The sequence below is a fragment of the Protopterus annectens genome, chromosome 8.part0, assembly GCF_019279795.1.
Source record: "Protopterus annectens isolate FY-2018-M chromosome 8.part0, PAN1.0, whole genome shotgun sequence".
NCBI classification, from domain to species: Eukaryota; Metazoa; Chordata; order Ceratodontiformes; family Protopteridae; genus Protopterus; species Protopterus annectens.
The window spans coordinates 531,376,441-531,398,870 of NC_056741.1; the positions used below are offsets into that span (position 1 = coordinate 531,376,441).

Here is a 22,430-nt window from a genome sequence, read left to right on the forward strand (position 1 = left end):
AAAAGTACTGGCTCAGTGCAAATACATACTTCCCTAACTATATATAAGGAATTTATAACAATTTAAATACATAAACATAACTATCTAAAATCTTCTAAGAAAAAAAACATAATACATAAAATAAAACTACAAAATTAAAAATACAAGAGACTAACCACCCCTGAAAAAAGGCGTAGCTAATCTAAGCCATAACCATAATAACGATAATGATTATTGAAAGTGAAATATAAACAAATACACCCTCTTAATAAAATCCTACCTTTCCAAACTTCTCAGTTTCAGTACACTAGCAATAGACAACATGCTATTTAGACCTGGATAATGATAGGCATCCAGTTTTAACTGCCATAACAATTCCTTGAGATCCAGCAACAAGGATTCAGGACCCCCCCCCCCCACCTATTGTTTGAAACCATCTGGTCAATTACCATAAAATTAAATTCATGTTCAGGGCACTCCTTTATATGCTTGGCCAGTGCATTATCCAATTTTTCTTTCCTGATGGCATACAGGTGTTCATATAAGCGCTCCTGTAGTCTCCGATCGTTTTTTCCTATATAAAAAATAGGACATACAGTGCACTTGGCCAAGTACACCACATGTGCACTGGTGCAATATATAGATACGGAGTGACCATTTAGCCTCGCAGTCTAGATCGGACAATCCCTCATTTGAATCCGAGAATTCAAATTTTTGGAATCCAGCCTCGCCATCCCAGCAGTCTTCGGGCAGGAAGAACAAGTATAGAACCAGGACCAGGAGGAATTAATAGGGTCCAAGATTGTTCTTTTCATCCATGGGTCAACCCCTGTATGAGATAGTGTACAACTCTGGCATGGATTTTAAAATATTTTGTTATTCTAGTTTTGTTTTCCCACAAGTCTTGGTGGATTTTTTGGCCAAAGGCTTATCGTTTGTGCCGTCTCGGCGGGCACACTTGGCTAATACCATCATAGATTTAAAGCTTTTTGAGAGAGAGCTTAATTTACAGCTTTTATTGGGGGAATAGAATTCCTTGAATAAACCTTTCCACATTCCTAGTACCTTTAACCTCCCCTTTGCATCCTTCCTTAAGCCTCTTTGAACAGGTATGTGATTTGGACATTCATTTTTTACTTCAGTCCAATCGAACTGTGGTTTTTAACATCACTAAAGAGGAAAGATTTATTGGATTTGTTGTACAGCTCCACGGTTAGAGTTATGCAACCAGATAAAGGGGGGTGGTCTAGTTGTTATGGAAATAGATGATTACATCAATAGAATGGCGGTTATTCTGGATTCTGAGGCATATAATGAGGTGACAAGAAATGAGTTGAACATGAACATAGCCCGAGTGAGATCTTATTTTGAAGACATGTTCATTAGTGGTGTTATAGATTTGGATGTTTTTAATTACATTTCCATATCCAATCCAAGAATACCAGTTCTTTTTTGGAACCCGAAGATCCATAAAAGTATTCAAATCCCCCTATGCGCCAATTGGTTAGTGCAAGGGGAAGTATAACCTATGCAGCGGCAAAGGTAGTAGATACAATATTGAAAAAGTATGTATCCAGTGAGGGACATATTTCCAAGGATTCCTGGTCATTTTTGGCTAGGGTTAACCAAACCCCATTCAGTATTGAAAGTTATTTCCTAACCATTGATGTTGGTAGACTTGAATTCTTCTATTCCACATGATGTTGCGGTGGAATGGATTCAAGCTATCATGATTTTCAAACGCGCACCAGCCAATGAAATCTCGATGGTTAGAGAATTATTGGATATTATTTTAACATGCAATTTTTTTCTCCAACAATCGTTGGTTCCACCGAAAGATAGGGGTGCCTATGGGGTCCCCTTGTGGGACCAGCTTGGGTAATTTGGTGATGGCTTTCTGGGAGAAGGAATTTGTTTTTCCCAATTCTATAATTCAAGAAAAAGCTCTATTATACATCCGTTTCTTGGGTGATATTTTTATCATCCTTAAGGGCGACAAAGAAGTGGCAAAGTCTCTAGTTACAAGTTTCAACAATTCAACTGAATTCCTTAAATTCACTTCGAATTTTTCTGGGGAGGGGATGGCATATCTGGACGTGGACCTGCACAAGGATACATCTCAAGGTTGTTTTTTAGCTAAAATCCACCGGAAAACTACATTCTCCAGTTCCTATCTACACTTCAATAGTAATCATCCATTTCACCAGAAGAGATTGATAGTTAAGGGCTAGCTGGTGAGAGCGGCCAGGATGGTGTCTAGAGATAGTGCTTTTTTGGGTGAATGTCTTTTTATTCAGAACCTCTTCTTGAACAGAGGTTACCCAGGTGGTTTGATTGCAGAATTGTGCAATGAGGTACGTTCCAAGAGGGAGAATGGGATATACCTCTCTATATTAAGCTATCATAATACAGAATTGGATATGTTACCAGAAAATGTCCAGGTTAATAGTTTCTTTCCCTACAGCTTTATTACTACCTATACTGTCGACGTGGGTGAAATTGTTTCTATTATCAAGAAAAATGGAGTTTTCTTTTTACAGATAATCAAGTTTCCTCCCAGTATCTTTCAGGAGAGGCAGATCTGGAATGTTTAAATGTAGTATGTGCAAATATTGCCGGTTTGTCAAAGCAGGCACCCACATTACGATTAGAAAACCTAAGTATAATATCAGGGGGAGATTCAGTTGTACCAGTGCACATGTGGTGTACTTGGCCAAGTGCACTGTATGTCCTGTTTTTTATATAGGAAAAAATGATCGGAGACTACAGGAGCGCTTATATGAACACCTGTATGCCATCAGGAAAGAAAAATTTGATAAAGCACTGGCCAAGCATATAAAGGAGTGCCCTGAACATGAATTTAATTTTATGGTAATTGACCAGATGGTTTCAAACAATAGGGGGGGGGTCCTGAATCCTTGTTGCTGGAACTCAAGGAATTGTTATGGCAGTTAAAACTGGATGCCTATCATTATGCAGGTCTAAATAGCATGTTGTCTATTGCTAGTGTACTGAAACTCAGAAGTTTGGAAAGGTAGGATTTTATTAAGAGGGTGTATTTGTTTATATTTCACTTTCAATAATCATTATTGTTATGGTTTAGATTAGCTACGCCTTTATTCAGGGGTGGTTAGTCTCTTGTATTTTTAATTTTGTATTTTTATTTTATGTATTATGTTTTTTTCTTAGAAGATTTTAGATAGTTATGTTTATGTATTTAAATTGTTATAAATTCCTTGTATATAGTTAGGGAAGTATGTATTTGCACTGAGCCAGTACTTTTTTTCCGGCTGACTGCGAATATGGCACTATATAAGGCAGTGGTAGTTTAAGCGGTTATCTTTTTAAATGATTTTTTAAGTGATTTTTGAATAATGATAAAGTTTAGTTATCGGGTTTACTTTAAATGTTGATTTCATGGGAAGGAGAACGTGTTGACATGTATTTTAGTAGGGTATTTAAATTAGCCACGTTAGTGGTGCAGTATTTTTAAATTTCTGAAGAAGTTGGTGAGGAGTCGCCGACGAAAACAAGACTTGTTTGTTGCTTAAAATAAATTGACGTTCTGCAGTGCATTGGTCTCCTTTGGAGTTGGATGTTCAATTATTTGTTATCTGGTGAACGGTTCCTTTGGCTTCATTTATTTAAGTGTGTAAAATTTGAAACTGGAAATGTAGTGCACAGTAGAATGAAATGCAGTTGAGTTCATTTTGTTTGCAGACTGCAGGGAACCATATGTTATAAACTAGTGTTTTACAGTATCGTAGGGCAGTATATGATGTCAGTATTCTACAGTACAAAGATTTTCTTCAGCTCTTCAACCACCTGCCAACATTAGCTTTCCTCATGACCTATTAGCTCATCTGCTCCTCACAGGATGAAAGCCTTTCTTGGTCCATTTGTTCTCTGTGATGCAAGAACTAATTGCAGAGGCTGTCATTCTAACAACCATCATTTTTTTTTCTGCTTATGGCCCTCGCAGCATTCCCTGGCAGCTTTTGTGAACACCCTGTCATTGCAGAAGGCATTGCTATGGCTTCCCCTAATGTGTGTAGGTGTCCACACATGCTATAGAGGGTTGTCATCACCAGCTTGGCAGGGTCAACCTCATTTCCCTGGTTTGCAGCTACATTTGTTGCCTGCAGGCAAGTGCTCATATATTGTTGATTGTTGAATCTGGACTGTCACTCCCTCCACTGTAAATGGACAGTCCAATATTAGCAGCTCATGCCCACCCTCACCCCGCTTAGCTGCTGGGTCACCTAAGCTTCAAACTCCTGTTATCTGAGTTGTAGTTCAGGCTTTCTTCCTCTCAAGTATGTGGTTTGAAAGCTAAATTTTCTGATATACCTTCTAATGTGCAGTGTTTGAGAAGTATAGTTCCACATGTCCTGTAACTACTGAAACAGTAATTATCAAATACGAGAGCCTGGAATCTTCCCCTCCTTAACAATGCAAAAGGCGATTGAATTACATGCTCTTATCCCCCCCATGATTGGAAGAATATCTAGCTGTTTTATTGAGTTGTTAGATCCCCATGATTTTTCCAGCATCAGCATTTGGGGTTAATGGTAGTGTTGCATCATGTGATCAGATTTCATACAATTTTTTAACAACGTAACCTTTTTAAAGTTTTGCTTGTAATATAGAGTATTTTAAAATGCCTTAACGTGTAGCATATGTTTATAAATAATCATACAAAATAGTAGACATACATAGTAAGTAAAATACCACATTACGGTAAGAAACAAACAAAAAGGATTATGGTGACTGCTTGAATAACAGTGGCTTTGTTTGCTTCCCAGGATCTTGCATTGTACTTTTGTGTATCCGCTTGAATTATATCCTGCATTTTTTGGCTACTATTTCTTCAATGCAATGTTAGTCGTATTGCAGATTCTTCACTTTTTCTGGGGCTGCCTTATCCTTCGCTTGGCTCATAAGTTTTTAACTGGAAAAGTAAGTATGTATTCATTATGGTATGTATGTCAGAAATTGCTTATTAGTGTTTTAAAGACCGTTTCCTTCCCAGCCATGTATTTGAGTAACTTTGTCTACATTGTTATTTGGATCAAATTTGTAATAAACAAAAGCTAACTAAATAATGTAATAAAATAAGCTGTGTTTGGAAGTTGGTCGAGTAAGTTTTGCTTGTGGCATTTGACTTTGAGGAACTGATGGACTTTAATCTTGAACTTGAAGTAGGTATGGAATAAAAATGAGCAGAAGTCAGTGTCTCCCTCATTGTTTAAAATGAGTGTATACCAACAACGTTGGACAACCATGAAGCTGGAATTGTGTGATCTGTCAATCAGAAAAGTCCCACATTATTTCCATCAGTAACAGGTTAAATCAACTAGAAACAAGCTTATCTTCATAGGTAACCTGGAGAGATTCACTAGTTAAGTGATTTGCACTATCACCATAAAAAAAAAAAAGTTCAAAATTGGCTACTGTGGGAAGCACAAGCTAGATGCAGAATGCACTAAACTGTTGCATGCTGTATCAGTGTCATTCAAAGTCAAGTGCTTAAAAAATTATAAAGCACCTGTAAGTATTAGCTTGTTTAAGTAATTTGTTTCAGAGCTGTTAGTGTGTGGCTGAGTTAAGATAAGTACTGGGGAGTCTGTAGGAGATAATGTAGTAGAAAATTAATTACTTGTCTAATGTATCCATTTGAGGGAGCTTGAGAATGTCCCAGCACTCAGCAGACGTAAGGCAGAGAAACATCTGTCCCTTCAGGATGTTCATGGATGTGTACACTCATGTGCACTGTTAGAAGTATGAAAGTTCACCTGATCTGAAGTAGTTTACTTCATTTGGTCTTCAACCTGTGGGTTACGGATCCATATCTGATTCGAGCTGGCAACTTCTACTAGCATCAGCTCTGAGATCCAAACTTCCTCCCCTTACCTATAATACACCTCCATTGCCTTCCATCCCCAGATCTCATTTGCGCGAATTGCTTTAGCATAGTGTCCCTTGAGCTCCAACTAGTTAAGTGTGTAAAACCTTCGTGAGTACCCTTTTTCTAAAATTTTTTTATCAGTTAGTGTAGGTCCCCTTTCTCCTCTCCTCGCTTGGTGCATAGTGTTTTAGGATTTTAGAATAGCTTGTACTGTTGTGTAGATTATAGCCCCCCCCCCCCACTCAGTGTTTCCTCTGTTATACGAGTGTGGTGATTGGTTGTGTGTGTGTCCGAAAGAAACTGCCAATTTTCTTTTTTCCCCTTAAGGTATCTACTGTATTAGTATGGCTGAAAAGCTTGTTTTGAAGAGTTGCACAGTGTGGCCATAAGTTATCCCCTGCGGATGGCCACACTGTGTGTTTTGTGCTTGGGCGTGGCCCATCTGAGTGTGGACTGCAACATGTGTGGGCTTCAAACCCCCCCCACCATAAAAGATAGAAAGGACAAGTTGGCCCTCAAAGGCCTTATTCCTTCTTCAGACTCTGTTTCCTTGTCTCTGGCTTTGGTCACAGCGGCTGTAGCTGCCTCTTCCTCCTGTCTTCCTCTGGCTTCTCCTCCCTCCCAGGCTGGGACTGAACCTCCTGTACCAAAGCCTGTGGTAGCGGAGCAGAAAAGAGGTAGAGAGAGGGAGAGAGAGTCGAAGGCGAGGGAAAAGAGAGAGGTCTGCGGACCTCGCTTCTCCTACTAAGACACCACAGATCCGTGACTCCCCTCGGCTCCAATCTTTGAGGTTCTCCCCAGAGCCAGAGGAGACACGTCCAGCTTCTCAGGCCTCGGTGCCCTGACCAGCCATGTCAGAGTAAGTGGCCTCGTCGCAGTCCACCCGGTCCTTGTCTGACATGGATCTGGATAAAATGATGAGGCGATTTATCCATACACAGATTCAGATGGGGGTCTTGCCAGCCCCCCCCCCTCAAGAGGGGGGAGCTCGCTTCCCTTTTTCCAACCTATATCTCCTTCTCCGATCTGACCTTTGGGTTTGGAGTACTCTGATCTAAGGTTGGCTTTGGTCAGGGGGTCGGCACTGATGGTACCTGCTTTCTTGATGCCGACAGCTGCCTGGAGCATTTTGGATCTGACCAGCTCAGATCCAAGCCACTTTCGGAGCCGGAGCTTGTGTATCTGATCAGAGGGAGTGGAACATTTTTCCTCTGCTCCCACTTTGTCAGTCCAGGTTCCCTCCCTCGGAGCTCCGTCCACCTTGGGCCCGGCTCAGATTCTCTTGTCGGACCCGGGAAGACTGGCCTCCTTATTGGTTTCTCAGGAGGTTTGCTCTCCTTCGGCATTCGTGGTAGAAAGGGTTCTCTCCGCCAGATTGAGACCCATGACTGCCCACTCTGACTTCTCCCACACCCCGTTGGCTCTGTCTACGGTCCTCGTTGTTTTACCAGAGGGACAGCCCATGCTAGAAGAGCCCCAGACAGTTCCCCCCAGGAACAAGTGGCTTGTGAGCTCCCCCCCCCCCCCCGGAGAGCCCCACCAGAGAGGTACCTCGCAAGCATATGTGTAAGAGGAGGCACTTGGTCTCCCCTGAGTCCCTCACCAAGGACACGGACTTAGATGATGGAGAGGGTTCCCCTAGGTCACCTCCCGAGGATGTCGCCTTTGGAGATGATATGGAGATCCAGTGCTAATGGGGAGGTTGGTCTGCCCCCAAACCTTCTTCTGATGAGTCTTGAGTTCCTTGGGGCTTTCGGCACAGGCCCATCTACTTCCTGGGTATCCCTTCCCATGGATCCTTTGGTGGATCTGGTCACCTCACGGACACTCGACACCATGAAGCCTATCCCAAAAAGACTTGATAAGATCCTAAGCCCCCCCCATAGAGAGACCAGCTTGGAATAAGGGCTAGGGCTCCCCCGTAGACGCCATGGTGGTAGCAGCAGCCACTAAGAAGGAACTTTCTCAGGAGAGTTCCTCGGTCCACCCTCCTGACAGTCGTGGATGATGGACCACCTAGGGAAGTGGGTGAACGCTTCAGCTACCTTTTCAATTAGGGCACTGAACTACTTGGCCCATGTCACCAAACTCCAACGCGACCTGTTAAAGGAGCTGGAGGAATCTCCCCCTAAGTCCATGTCGCAGGAGGACAAGGCTTTGTTCTCCATGAGGATGGCCACTTTAAAAGCAGTATCCAACATGACCATGTGACTCCTCTCAGGAGTGGCTAGGCGGTTGGGTTCCGCGTGTCCATGAGGCACAACACTTGGCTCAGGTTATGTCAATTTTTCGAACCCTTCAAGGCATATTTTGCCAATGCTTCTTATGACGGTTCTACACTCTTTGGTAAGACCATCAAGGAAGACAGTCCATAGTGAGAAGGATGGGAAGACACTGTCTGCCATCCGGATCTGCTTCTCTAACCCTCAAAGGTCCTTTTCCTGGAACCAGAGGGGGCAAAAGATGATGTGGTTCTGGAAGTCACAGTATTCCCGGGACACTCGGGGCTCTTCTTCCCCCAGAGGCAGAGGGGGATAGAATGGATGCCAGCCCAGAGGCAAAGGCGGTCTGAAGAGCTTTGGGTCTCGAACCTTTCTCAGACTGACCCGGGCAGTAACCCTGAGGGGTTGCCCAACTGCTCTACTCTGGAGGCAGTTGGGGGAGGATTGTCCTTGCACCTAGTGGCAGGGGAGTCCATAACGGGCCTTTGGTTGCCTCAAATCTTATCCAGAGGATACTTTATCCCATTCGTGGGTTCCCCAAATCTCCCAGACTCCCGGATGTACCACCCACACAAAGGGAGGCAGCAGCACAGGACATTTCCAAGCTGCTAGAAAACTGAGCCATCGAAACCGTCCCCCCTAGATCAGTCCTGATCGGGCTTCTACTCCAGGTTTTGTTTGGTGCCAAAGAAAATGGAGGACTTAAGGCCCATTCTGGACCTCTCTACCCTGAACCTGTCATTTGTCAAAGCCGGATGGTCACATTACAGTCCATCATGCTGTACCTGCAAGAGAGAGACTGGATTTGCCCGTTAAACCTCCAGGATGCTTACTGTCACATAATGCACAGAAGCTCCAGGAGGTTCCTCCGCTTCTGGCTAGGCGTCTATCATTACCAATTTTGAACCCTACCCTTTGGTCTCACCACAGTCCCAGGGTGTTTACCAAAGTGATGGCGGTGGTAGCAGCTCACCTGAGGCTACAGGGAGTTCAGATCTATCATTACCTGGACGATTGGCTTGTCACTGCTCCCACCAGGTGTCTACGCTCCCAAACCAGGGATTATTTCCTAACTCTTGCCCTGCATTTGGGGATCACAACGCATCCAAATCTCTGCTAGATCCTGTACAAGTGATAGACTACATTGGTGCCAGGATAGATACTCTTCAATGCAAAATCTTCCTGACCTCGGAGAGAGTTCCAGACCTGAGCTTGCATGTTTCCCTGATCTACCACTCTCATCTCCCAATGGTGGAATCGGTGTTGAGGGCCTTAGGCTCGATGGCGGTGACCATAACTTTTCTCCCGTGTGCCCAGTTACACATGAGAATTCTACAGTGGACTCTAGCTGTACAATGGTCCCTGTTGGAACTGCCATTGACCTATCCAATCCAATTCCGTCAAGTCTGTCAGTCGTCCCTCATATGGTGGATGTGCTGTCCGGACATTTTGGAGGGACAACCTTTTGTTCCAACCCCGTCCCTAACCACAGTGACCATGGATGCCTCCCAACTCGGGTGGGGGGAGACATTGTTCAGGCAGGACAGTCCAAGGCCTGTGGTTCCCCCCCCCCCATAGAGACCAGCTTGCACATAAATGTCCTAGAGATGAGATGAGGGCGATCCTTCTAGCGTTGCAGACCCTTCATGCCTTTCTTCCTCTGGGAATGATTGCGATTCAACTAGACAACATGTCAGTGGTCTGGTATATCAACAAACTGGGAGGGACCAGATCTTACCCCCTTTATTGTGAGGCCATGAGAGTGTGAGAATGGGGCATCTCCACCGGTCTCTTTCTATCACAACACACATTCCGGGACGGTCCAACACTCTAGCGGACAGGCTGTCGGACCATTCTGATGCCTTACGAGTGGTGTCTAAATCTGTCAGTAGCAGAGCAGATCTTCAGTGAGTGGGGTCAACCTTGCTGCGATCTCTTCTCATCTCCTTCCAATGTGAAGTGCAGCAAGTTTTTTGCTTTGAACCCCCTGCCGGGAGAGTTCCCCAGAGATGCTAGTACCTCTCATTCTGAGGTTTCTACAGAAAGCTCATCGACTGGGGAGCAAAGTGATCCTCACTGCCTCGTTCTGGCCTCACCAGGTATGGTTTCCCTTTCTTTGGTCTCATCTTCTGGCTCCGCCTTGGATCCTAGAATCCCATTCAAGATCTAATTTCACACCCTTTGCGGGTGCCTCATCTGAATCTGGACAGCCTGAAGCTCACAGCTTGGCTGTTGCAGTTCCCATGATTGCTACGACTCCTGGACTATCCTCCTAAGATCTATTCTGGTGGCTGCTCATAAGTCTTCGACCAGGAAGGTTTATCGCAGCAAGTGGAAACGTTTTTCCTTTTGGGCCTCTCAGAGAAGATTAGACCCTTTCAAGGCTCCTATTTCCGCCATTCTTGATTTTTCAACACAGAGCTAGTTCTTCTACTGTCAAAGTTCAGTTAGCTGCCTTCTCTCATTTTCATGTGGGCGAGAATTCTGCCTCTTTAGCCTTTTCCAGACTGTGTAAAGCCTTTATCAAAGGCACCTTTTTGTTACCCCCCCCCCCCCCCCACCCAGTCAGAGATCCTTTTCCCCCATGAGACCTTACTATGGTTCTTCAAGCTGTGGTCACGCCATCTTTCGAGCCTGCTGCAACTAAAGATCTAAAATTTTTATCTTGGAAGACAGTTTTTCTGGTGGCTATTACCTCTGCAAAAAAGGTTTCAGAATTACAGGCCTTGTCCATCAAGATTACTTACATGATTTTTCACAAAGATAGGGATTCCCTTCGAACCAATCCTTCATTTCTTCCTAAGGTGGCATCACCAGTCAATATCACAGACCATTAATTTGCCTGTTTTTTTTTTTCCTAATTTTACTAACAAGATGGAATACAAACTCCACATGTTGGATGTTCATAGGTACGATTCTGTTTGCACAGGACAAAAAAATTCTGTAAATCTGAATAATTATTTGTATATTTCTATAAACCCTTTTTGGGGAAACCTATCTCTAATGTCACTATAACTAGATAGATTTCTTCAGCATCCTGCAGGTTTGTAAGAGGCATGTCTCCTCCAGGTCAGGTGAAAGCTCATTCCACTAGGTCCATGGTTACGTCTCTGCGGCCTTTTGGTCTAGTAGTGTCTTTGGATGATATTTGTTCTCCAGCTACTTGGTCCTCATCTCGCACATTTATTTCTCATTACAAATTGGATTTGACTTCCAGAAGGAGAGCATCCTTTGGTTCCGGAATATCCTTCCATCAGGGCCTCCCAGGAGTTTAGTAGCTGGGGACTCTGTCCCACAGGTTGAAAACCAAACGAAGTAAACTACTTCAGATAAAGAAGTTAAGTATTCACCATAACATTCGATCTGAGTAGTTGTACTTCATTTGTTTTCAACCATCCCTCCCTCTTTCCCTGGACCTTGGCATATGATCAGCCTTCAGGCTGCAGTATAGGTCACAAGTAATTTTTTTTCAGGTTGGGTTATCAGTGTATTATGGGTAAGGGGAGGAGTTTGGAGCTTGGAGCTGATGCTAGAAGTTGCCGGCTCGGATCCGAAATGGATCTGTAACCCACAGGTTGAAGACAAATGAGGTACAACTACTCAGATGGAACGTTATGGTGAGTACATAACTTCTTATTTTCCTTCTCTTTAGGCTGTAAGAAAAACTCTACTCTGATTAAAGCCTTTGTAGCAGGTGGGTGGATGTATAAGACTGTACCTAAACACAACCCAGTTGAAAATCAAACTGTACAACAAAGTTGTGAGGTAGCAGTGTTAACTCATTTGTACTTCTGTAATATGGAATGTCACACCTCTATTAGTCTACATACGTAGTTTCAATCCAAAGCATTTTCTGAGAAATCAAATTAAAGATCATAAGACAAAAAAGTAAACATTTTGTGAAAAATGAAAACTGTTAACATGGTATAAACAGCAATATTATTGGTAAAACATAATCTGTGCATCGATTGTCCATTCACAGTCTTTACACAAATTTCATAATATAATGTACAAATAGAAGTATATTTTCTTTAAAGTTTTACAAATTGTTAAAATAGACTGACACTGTACAACTGTATTTGCACTTAATACAGTATTTAATACGACTGACCAAACTATACTGTCAAGATATTAACATTTCCTTTATAACATGGATAACTGACAGATACACTGCACTTCCTCAAACGATTCGCAGTTCATGATCAAATGTCCTCCCAACCACTTGTTTTAGTCACTTTTTATACAGTCTGTTTAAATCTGGAAACATTCTTGGTATATCTATTGCTTAACTGTGGACTACGCCAGTTTCCGTCCCTTAATTTCTGAGCATATTGTGGACCTCACCAGATGTTCATAGTGTTACACTGCTGCAGTCATTACACTAGGGTTATCCTGCCGTCAGGCGGTCCCGCAGTCGGCCCGAATTCCAAAGTCTTGGTCTGGCGTCAGTTGCTGTCGCTTCTTCCCTGACGTAAGTGCGCTAGGGGTATATAAGATGCATCTGACGCCATTTTCTTCAGTCTTTCTTGCTGCGCGGTGCCTGAAGCAGAAGCAGTTCGCAAGTGCCGGTCGGCCAACTCCTGAGATTTTTGAAGTCTAATTTCAGATTCGAAGTCTTCAATAAAGCCAAGTACCCCATTGGGGAAACTTTTTTCTTGCCTCAGACCGATGTCAGAAAAAGTTAATTGTATTTCTTGTGGGAAGCAAATACCTCATAAGGACTTTCACTCTTACTGTATTCCATGCCTAGGCCCTGATCACGACGTCACTAGTTGTCGGTTTTGTGCTAGATTTAACAAACTCACTTTAAAAAGACGTTTTGATTTTGCTTTGCACTACTTTGGCCGAAGGTTCAATTATATGATGCCGTCGGATCAGCCGACTACCTCAATACCGAAAAAATGCAAAGACAAGGATAAAGACAGGCATCCGAGGTCCAAAACAGATGACGAAACCTCTTCTAAGCCAGTCGCCGGTTCGCCATTTCTCAGTGAAGCGCTTTCGCAGTCCGACACCCGCTACCTCAGAGCCACAGGCTGCTTCTGACTCCCACGTGGAGACATCTAGGCCTCTGGAAACTCAAGTTATTGGGCCTACAGAAATTAATCCCTCAGATGGGTCCGGAGCCGCTGAGCAGGCATCAGCTTCTGAGGGTGTTTTCAGACCTTCACAGCTTACCATTAAAACAGCCAAGACAAAGGCACCATTAAAGACAAAGAAACAAGTACAGCATTCTCCTGGACAGACCTCCATGCCGAAACAGATGCATAAAATGGCCGAAGACCTCATTACTCTAATCAGGGGTTCCCATCCCCCTCCTGAGAAAAGGCCTAGGCAGGATACTGACTATGACTCCTCTGATCAGGTTTCCATTTCCTCTGATTCCTCTTCAGACCAGGGATACTCTCTACCCCCCTATGAGGACTCTGATGCTGAAGAATCTATCCCTTCAGCCTCTCCTCTTGAGGATTATTCTTTTGGGGAAACTTTACATACCATGAGGGAGCATTTCCATTGGGAAAGCCAGGATTACTCAGAATCCAAGAAAAGGCTCAGGGATTTCCTCTTATTGCCTCAACACAGGCCCCTGGCTATTCCACCTGTGCTAGATATTGTGGATGATGTGTTCTCTGAATCCATTTTATCTCCTGACTCTTTGCCCCCTGTTCCAGCCAAGCCAGATAGGTATTAGAGTCCCCAACTCTCACAAGTTTCTTTACAAAAACCCTTCTGCTGATCCAGAAACTATTTCCCAGGGTCCAAAAGGGGGTTAAGGCTTCCATTGCAAAAAATCCAGTACCCTCTGACAGAGATTCCAGAGCTTTGGATAGATGGGGGAAGAAACTATACACTTCTGCAACTTTAGCAGTAAGAGCTTTAAATTGCCAGTTTCACATGCTTAAGTACCAACAATATGTAATGGCCCAGTTAAAACAGAAAATGCTTGCAAGCACAGAAACTCCTGATTGTAAAGAAATGCAGGATTTATTGCATGCAGTTGAACAGGTGGGAAAACATACTCTGCAATGTGGTTTTGATTCTTTAGAGGCCTCTTGTAGAGCCGCAGTTACAGGTTCTGTGATTTGAAGACATGCTTGGTTAAAAGAACAAAGTTTACCTGATCATGTTAAGGCAAAATTATTGGATGCTCCTTTACAGCATGATACTTTGTTTGGTGTTAAAACAGAAGAGGTGTTAAAGAAAATGGAGGATAAAGCTAAATCTATGCGAACAGTCAAGGATTTCTTACAGGTACAGCCACCTCGGTTTAGCAGAAATTGGCCAACAAAGAATTGAGACAGGCCACAGAGAGGCAGATACAGATGCCCAAGAGGCAGATCTCAACCCCAAGGCTCAAACAGATGACAATGGGGGCACCTCAACCCCAAAAGGTGGTGAGGACAAGTCTCAACCTTACAGGAAACAGTCACAATGACTTTCCCCTTCGTATGCCAAGCACGTCCCTTTTGGAAGCCCTCTTAGGGGGAAAACTAGCACTTTTTTCTCAAAACTGGCAAACAATCACCCAAGACAAATGGGTCGTGAATATTGTGTCTCAAGGTTACAGATTCCACTTTCATACTTTACCAAGGCTAAAAGGAATGCCAGACCTGCCACAAAATCAATGGGCAGAAATCAATGGGCAGAGGCACAAAAACAAATTTCAGCCCTCATGGACATGAGAGCTATTCAAAAAGTACCACAACAGGAACAAGGACAAGAATTTTACTCAAGACTCTTCCTGGTCCCCAGAAAAGGACAAGGCCTGGAGGCCCATACTAGACCTTTCAATTCTGAATACTTTAGATATTCCGAAATTCAAAATGTTGACATTACAGCAGCTTCTACCCATGTTGGGCAAGAAGGCTTGGCTTGTTACTCTGGACCTCAAAGAGGCATACCTGCATGTCCCTATGCACTAATGCACTACCAATTCTCTGCACTGCCCTTTGGCTTATCTGCTGCGTCCAGGGTCTTCATAAAGTGCCTGGCATCAGTAATTGCATTTTGCAAACAAAAAGAATTCAAATATATCCATATCTGGACGACTGCCTCATTCAAGCAGAGACAAAGGACATTCTTCTACAGCATCTGGCATTTGTAAAAAGGTTGCTAATTTCTCTAGGGTACACAGTAAACGAAAAGAAGTCAAAACTAGTGCCCTCGCAACAGATTATATTCCTGGGTGCCAGCTTAAATACAACGGCCCAGATGGCTTACCTCACGCCAGACAACCAAGTTCAGCTAACTCAATATTTTCAATTGCTGGCAAGAAAGTCCCATTTCCCTGCAAGAAAATTCTGCAGGCCCTGGGATTCATGGCATCCTGCATACTACTAATACCATATGCCAGACTGCATATGAGGAAATTACAGTGGTACCTGAAAAGTGTTTGGACTCAACACTCTCACAGTTTAGAAGCAGTAATACCAATGATTCCCTGCCTACAACAGCAGTTTCGATGGTGGGCACAGGCATGTCACCTAAACAAGGGTCAGCCTTTTACCCAACCCACAGCCAGGCAAACTCTAACAGATGCTTCGGATTATGCCTGGGGAGCACACATGGCAGGAAAATGCATTCAGGGCAAGTGGACCACAGACAAGATGCATCTTCACATCAATCAAAAAGAGATGTTGGCTGTTCAAAATGCCCTAACAGCTTTCAAGGACCTTCTGCATCCAGGACAATTATTACTAAAGACGGACAACACCACAGTAATGTGGTACATAAGCAAGGGCGCACTCATTCTTATCCCCTATGCAGGCAAGCCATGACCTTGTGGAACACAGCTCTAACGTATCAAGTTCACCTGCAAGCACAATTCCTGCCAGGAAAGAAAAATACTCTGGCAGACTATCTAAGCAGAAATATCATGGACCCTCAGGAATGGAAATTGAATCCACAAATCTTCAGCATGGTAACGCAAAAGTGGGGATGCCCAGACATAGATCTTTTTGCCTCCCCACTGAATTGCCAACTACAAAAATTCTGCACAAGAACTTATCACAAACAAGCATGGAAAGTGGATGCTCTTCTGTTCAGCTGGAAAAACCTAAATGTTTATGCCTTCCTGCCACTGCCTCTCCTTTCAAAGGTACTCCTAAAAGCCAGACAAGAAAAAACAGAGATGATCCTGATTGCTCCAGACTGGCCAGGCCATCACTGGTACCCTATCTTAAGGAACTTGGCTCAAGGCCCACCATGGATTTTGCCTCTAATTCCACACCTTCTGACTCAAAACAATCAGATCCTGCACAGTCAGCTCAAAACCCTAAACCTAGCTGCATGGCAGATACATTAGTCAAACAGACAACACCTCTCTCTAAAGCTGTTATGGATGTCATTTTGGAGGCCAGGAGGCCTAGCACCAGGAAAGCTTACTCAGAAAAATGAAAGAGATTCTGCACCTGGAACCAGGCACAAAGCCTTGACCCTCTTGTTCCAAACATTCCTCAGATTTTGCAATACTTAACTGAGATGCTTGTCAGAGGCCTATCCTTCTCATCAGTTAAGATCCACGCCTCTGCCATTTCAGCACATTACAACACGGATCCTCCTTTATTCTCTCATCCCTTGCTAAAGCAGTACCTCAGAGGGGCTAAAAACATAAGACCGCCCCCGGAGAGCACCAACTTGGGACCTCAATTTTGTTTTGGAAAAACTGACCCTACCACCTTTTGAGCCAGCCAATACAGCCGATCTAAACTTTTTATCATGGAAAACAGCTCTGCTCCTGGCAGTAACTTCAGCACGAAGAGTCTCAGCTGCAGGCATTAATGGCAGTGGAACCTTTTATAATTTTTCATCAGGACAGGGTATCTTTAAGGACAAAACCCTACCTTTATGCCAAAGGTGGTATCTAGTGTGGCTCTTAACCAAACCATCCATTTGCCAACTTTTTTATCCAAATCCCCCAGAATAAAGGGGTGAAACTTCTGTATTCTTTGGACATACACAGGCAGCTACGCTTCTACTTGGACAAAACAAAAGCTTTTAGGAAAACTGAGTAACTGTTTGTAGCATATGCTGCAGGATCACAGGGCAAGGCCATCTCAAAGCAGACTATATCCAAATGGATAGGACACTGTATTCAGTACTGCTACACACAGCATGGAAAAATCAGTCCCAAATAACATTAGGCCACATTCCACCAGGGCAGCAGCCACTTCAACAGCCTTTCTCAGAGGAGTACCTACCAAGGAAATTTTGGAGGCTGCAACTTGGAGTTCAGTGCACACCTTTACCAAGCATTACCACCTGCCTCTTTACTCTAAATCCAGAGCAGGATTTGCCACTGCAGTTCTGCAGGGCCTCATAGCCATTCCTAACTCTTTATAGACCAGCCACCCAACCTCAGCTTTGGGATTCTACCCAAGTGTAATGACTGAAGCAGTGTAACACGAACATAGTACAGTTTTGTACCTACCATAAATGTAGATGTTCGAGTGTTCACACTGCTGCAGTCCAGGTTACCCTCCCTCCATCCCCTCTGAACTAGCTGGACTTATCTATACCTTTCTATCCTATACAACCTTTGGGGTGTATTTGCTGGTAACTGAAGGTATTGTTTTTATTGTATATTTTTGATTAGCAATATGTATTGCCTACCTACTTGGGGGCACCTGACATCTGGGGCAAGAAAAACTAAAGAAAATAGCGTTGGATGCATCTTATATACCCCTGGTGCACTGACGTCAGGGAAGAAGCGACGGCAACCAACGCCGGACCAAGACTTTGGAATTCGGGCTGACTGCGGGACTGCCTGCCGGCAGGATAACCCAAGTGTAATGACTGCAGCAGTGTGAACACTCGAACATCTACATTTATGGTAGGTACAAAACTGTACTTTTTCTTATGTTCATAGTGTTTCATTATTGTCATTACAATTGGGTTATCCTGCTGGCAAGCTACCCGCAGTCGACACGAGTTCCAAAGTCTGGGTCCGGCGTCGGTTGCTGTCGCCTTCTCCCTGACGTCAGTGCGCCAGGGGTATAAAAGAAGCAGCCGACGCCATTTCCTTTAGTCTTTCTTGCTGCGCGGTGCCCGAAGCAAAAGCAGTTCGCAAGTGCCGGTCGGCCGACATTTTCAAATTCAAATTTCAGATCCGAAGTCTTCATTAAAGCTAAGTACCCCGTTGGGGAAACTTTTTTTTCTTGCTCCAGACCAATGTCAGAAAAAGTTAATAATTGTATTTCTTGTGGGAAGCAAATACCTCATAAGGATTTTCATTCTTACTGTATTCCTTGCCTAGGCCCTGACCACGATGTTGCTAGTTGTCGGTTTTGTGCTAGATTTAACCAACGCACTATTAAGCGTCAGTACAATTTTGCATTTCATTACTTTGGCAGAAGATTCAATTGTATAATGCCGTCGGAACAGCCGACTACCAGAGTTTATAAAAAGCGCAAAGAAAAGGACAGGCATCCGAGGTCCAAAACCGACTAGGCTTCCGTTAGGCCTGTCGCCGGTTCGCTGGCCCTCAGTGAGGCGCTTTTGCAGGCCCTGACGCCTGCTACCTCAGAGCCACAGGCCGCTTCCGACTCCCGCGTGGAGCCGACTAGGCCGCTGGAAACTCAAGGTATTGGACACTCTGAAACTATTCCCTCATGTGGGTCCAGAACTGCTGAGCAGGCATCGGCTTCTGAGGGTGTTTTCAGGCCTACACAGTTATATGTAAAGCCATCTTCAGCTTCAAAAGAAAGACTAAAGCAGCTCTAAAGACAAAGAAACAAGTACACCATTCTCCTGGACAGGCCTCCATGCCTAAAAAACAGATGCTCAAAATGGCCGAAGACCTAATTACTTTGATCAGGGGTTCCCATCCCCCTCCTGATAAGAGGCCTTAGCAAGACATAGAATATGAATCTTCAGATCAGGTTTCCATTTCCTCTGATTCCTCTTCTGAACAGGAATATTCCCTTCCTCCCTATGAGGATTCTGATGCTGAAGAATCTATCCCTTCAGCCTCACCTCCTGAAGATTATTCTTTTGGGGAGACCCTGCATACTATGAGGGAGCATTTCCATTGGGAGAGTCAAGATTACTCAGAATCCAAGAAAAGGCTCAGAGACTTCCTTTTATTACCCCAGCACAGGCCCCTTGCTATTCCTCCTGTTTTAGACATTGTAGATGTATTTTCAGAGTCCGGTCTGTCTCCTGACTCTCTACTACCAGCTCCTGTTAAGCCAGACAGATACTACAGGGTTCCTGATTCTCATAAATTTCTTTACAAAAACCTTGCTGCTGACCCAGAAACTATTTCTCAGGGTCCCAAGGGGGTCAAGGCTTCCACTGCAAAAAAACCCTATCCCCTCTGATAGGGATTCAAGGGCCCTGGACAGATTGGGGAAAAAGATTTATACTTCTGCTACCTTGGCTGTAAGAGTTTTAAATTGTCAGTTTCATATGCTTAAATATCAGCAATATCTTGTGTCACAGCTTGAACAGAAAATGTTGACAAATTCAGAATGTGCAGAAAACAAAGAAATGCAGGATTTATTGCATGCAGCTGAACAAGTGGGAAAGCATACTTTGCAATGTGGTTTTGATTCTCTAGAGGCCTCCTGCAGGGCCGCAGTTACAGGTTCTGTCATTAGTAGGCATGCTTGGTTAAAAGAACAGAATCTGCCCGATCATGTTAAAGCAAAGCTTTTAGATGCTCCATTACAACATGATACCTTGTTTGGTGTTAAAGCAGAAGAGGTGTTGAGGAAAATGGAGGACAAAGCTAAATCTATGCAAACAGTGAAGGATTTCTTACAGGTACAGCCTCCCAGATTTAGCAGGAACTGGCCTACAAAGAATTGGTCCTTTCTAGTGTCAGACAGGCCACAAAGAGGCAGATACAGACGCCCCAGAGGCAGATCACAGCCCCAGGGCTCATACAGGCCTAAACAATGGGGTGCTTCTACCTCCAAAATTGGAGAGGAAAAATCACAGCCATACAGGAAACAGTCTCAATGACTTTCCCCTGCCAGCACCAAGCACTTATCTTCTGGCAGCTCCTTTGGGGGGGGGGGGGCTAGCACTTTTTTCACAAAATTGGCACATGATCACCCAGGACAAATGGGTCTTAAATATTGTATCTCAAGGCTACAGGTTCTACTTTCACACCCTGCCAAGGCCAAATGGTATGCCAGACCTGCCACGCAATCAATGGGCAGAGGCACAAAAGCAAGTTTCATCCCTCATGGACATGAGCCATTCAGCAAGTACCACAGCAAGAGCAGGGACAAGGATTTTACTCAAGGCTATTCTTGGTACCCAGAAAGGACAAAGCCTGGAGACCAATACTGGACCTGTCTATCCTAAACACATTCCTGGATATTCCAAAATTCAAAATGTTAACTCTGCAGCAGCTTCTGCCCATGCTGGGCAAGAAGGCTTGGCTTGTGACTTTAGACCTAAAAGAGGCATACCTGCATATCCCAATCAGACAATCATGCAGAAGATACCTCAGATTTATAGCTGGCTCAATGCACTACCAATTCTTTGCACTGCCCTTTGGCTTATCTACTGCGCCCAGGGTCTTAACAAAATGCCTGGCACCAGTAATTGCATTTTGCAGACAAAGAGGAATACAAATATTTTCTTACCTGGACGACTGCCTTATTCAAGCAGAGAACAAGGACATCCTACTACAGCATCTGGCGTTTGTAAAAAGATTACTAACAGGTCTAGGGTACACAGTAAACGAAAAGAAATCAAAGCTCGGTACCCTCTCAAGAGAATATTCCTGGGTGCAAGCTTAAATACAACTGCCCAGATGGCTTATCTCACGCCAGACACACACAGACAACCGACTACTTATTTCAAAATGTTGGCAACAAAGACCCAGTTATCTGCAAGAAAAATTCTGCAGGCTTTGGGCTTCATGGCATCCTGCATACTGCTAATTCCATATGCAAGACTGCATATGAGGAAACTTCAATGGTATCTGAAAAGTGTTTGGACTCAACATTGCCACAGCCTGGAAACAATAATTACCCTTATTCCCTGCCTGCAACAGGAGTTTCGATGGTGGGCAAAAGCCTGTCACGTCAGCACAGGACAGCCATTCACCTTACCCACAGCCAGGCAGACATTGACAACAGATGCATCAGATTATGCCTGGGGGGCCCATATGGCAGGAAGATGTATTCAGGGCACATGGTCCGCAAGTCAAATGCATCTACATATCAATCAAAAAGAGATGCTAGCTGTTCAGAATGCCCTGACAGCCTTCAAGAATCAACTTCATCCAGGACAACTACTGATAAAGACGGACAATAGTACAGTCATGTAGTACATAAACAAGCAGGGGGGCACGCATTCCTACCCCCTCTGCAGACTAGCCATGAACTTGTGGGACACAGCACTGACTTACCAAGTACATCTGCAAGCACAATTCCTGCCAGGAAGGATAAATACTCTGGCAGACGAACTAAGTAGAAACCTAATGGATCCACACAAGTGGAAATTGGATCCACAAGTCTTCAGCATGATAGAAGGAGTTGGGGATGCCCAGACATAGACCTATTTGCCTCCCCTCACAACTGCCAATTACAGGGATTCTGCACAAGGACTTATCACAAGCAAGCATGGAAAGTGGATGCTCTATCTTTCAGCTGGAAAAACCTAACAGTATATGCCTTTCCTCCTCTGCCTCTCCTACCCAAGGTGGTACTCAAGGTCAGACAAGAGAAGCCAAAAATTATACTGATTGCCCCAGACTGGCCCCGCTAGCACTGGTACCCAATCCTAAAGAGCTTGTCTCAATGCCCAGCTTGGACATTACCTCAAATTCCTCACTTATTGACCCAACAAGACAGTCAGATACTGCACAGCCAACTCGGGACCTTCTGGCAGCATGGCGGATAATGTAGCCATTCAAGACACACCTCTCTCTAAAGCAGTGATGGATGTTATTTTGGAGGCCAGGAGGCCTAGCACCAGAAACTCTTATGCAGAAAAATGGAAGAGATTCTGTGCTTGGAACCAGGCACTAGGTATTGACACGACTGTTCCAAATATTCCTCAGATTTTGCAATACTTAACTGAGATGCTGGATAAAGGCCTTTCCTTTTCATCAATTAAAATTCATGCCTCTGCCATTTCAGCTCATTACAATACAGAACCACCTATTTTTTCTCATCCATTGCTAAGGCAGTACCTCAGAGGAGCCAAAAACATAAGACCAAGGAGAGCACCAATACCTGCTTGGGACCTCAACTATGTCTTGGAAAAACTTACACTACCTCCATTTGAGCCAGCCTCTGCAGCTGATATAAAATTCTTATCCTGGAAAACAGCTCTGCTCCTAGCAATAACCTTCGCTA

At 44.0% G+C, this 22,430-nt stretch overlaps 1 protein-coding gene across 1 annotated transcript in view; it reads left to right on the top strand.

The window, feature by feature from the left end:
- The window catches only part of CERS2 (ceramide synthase 2), a 1,576,758-nt gene that overhangs the window by 1,474,334 nt on the left and 79,994 nt on the right, over window positions 1-22,430 (top strand). The window contains exon 11 of the mRNA XM_044080039.1: window positions 4,785-4,938. Within this exon, the coding sequence (XP_043935974.1) occupies window positions 4,785-4,938 (154 nt within the window). The remainder of the gene's footprint in view (window positions 1-4,784; window positions 4,939-22,430) is intronic.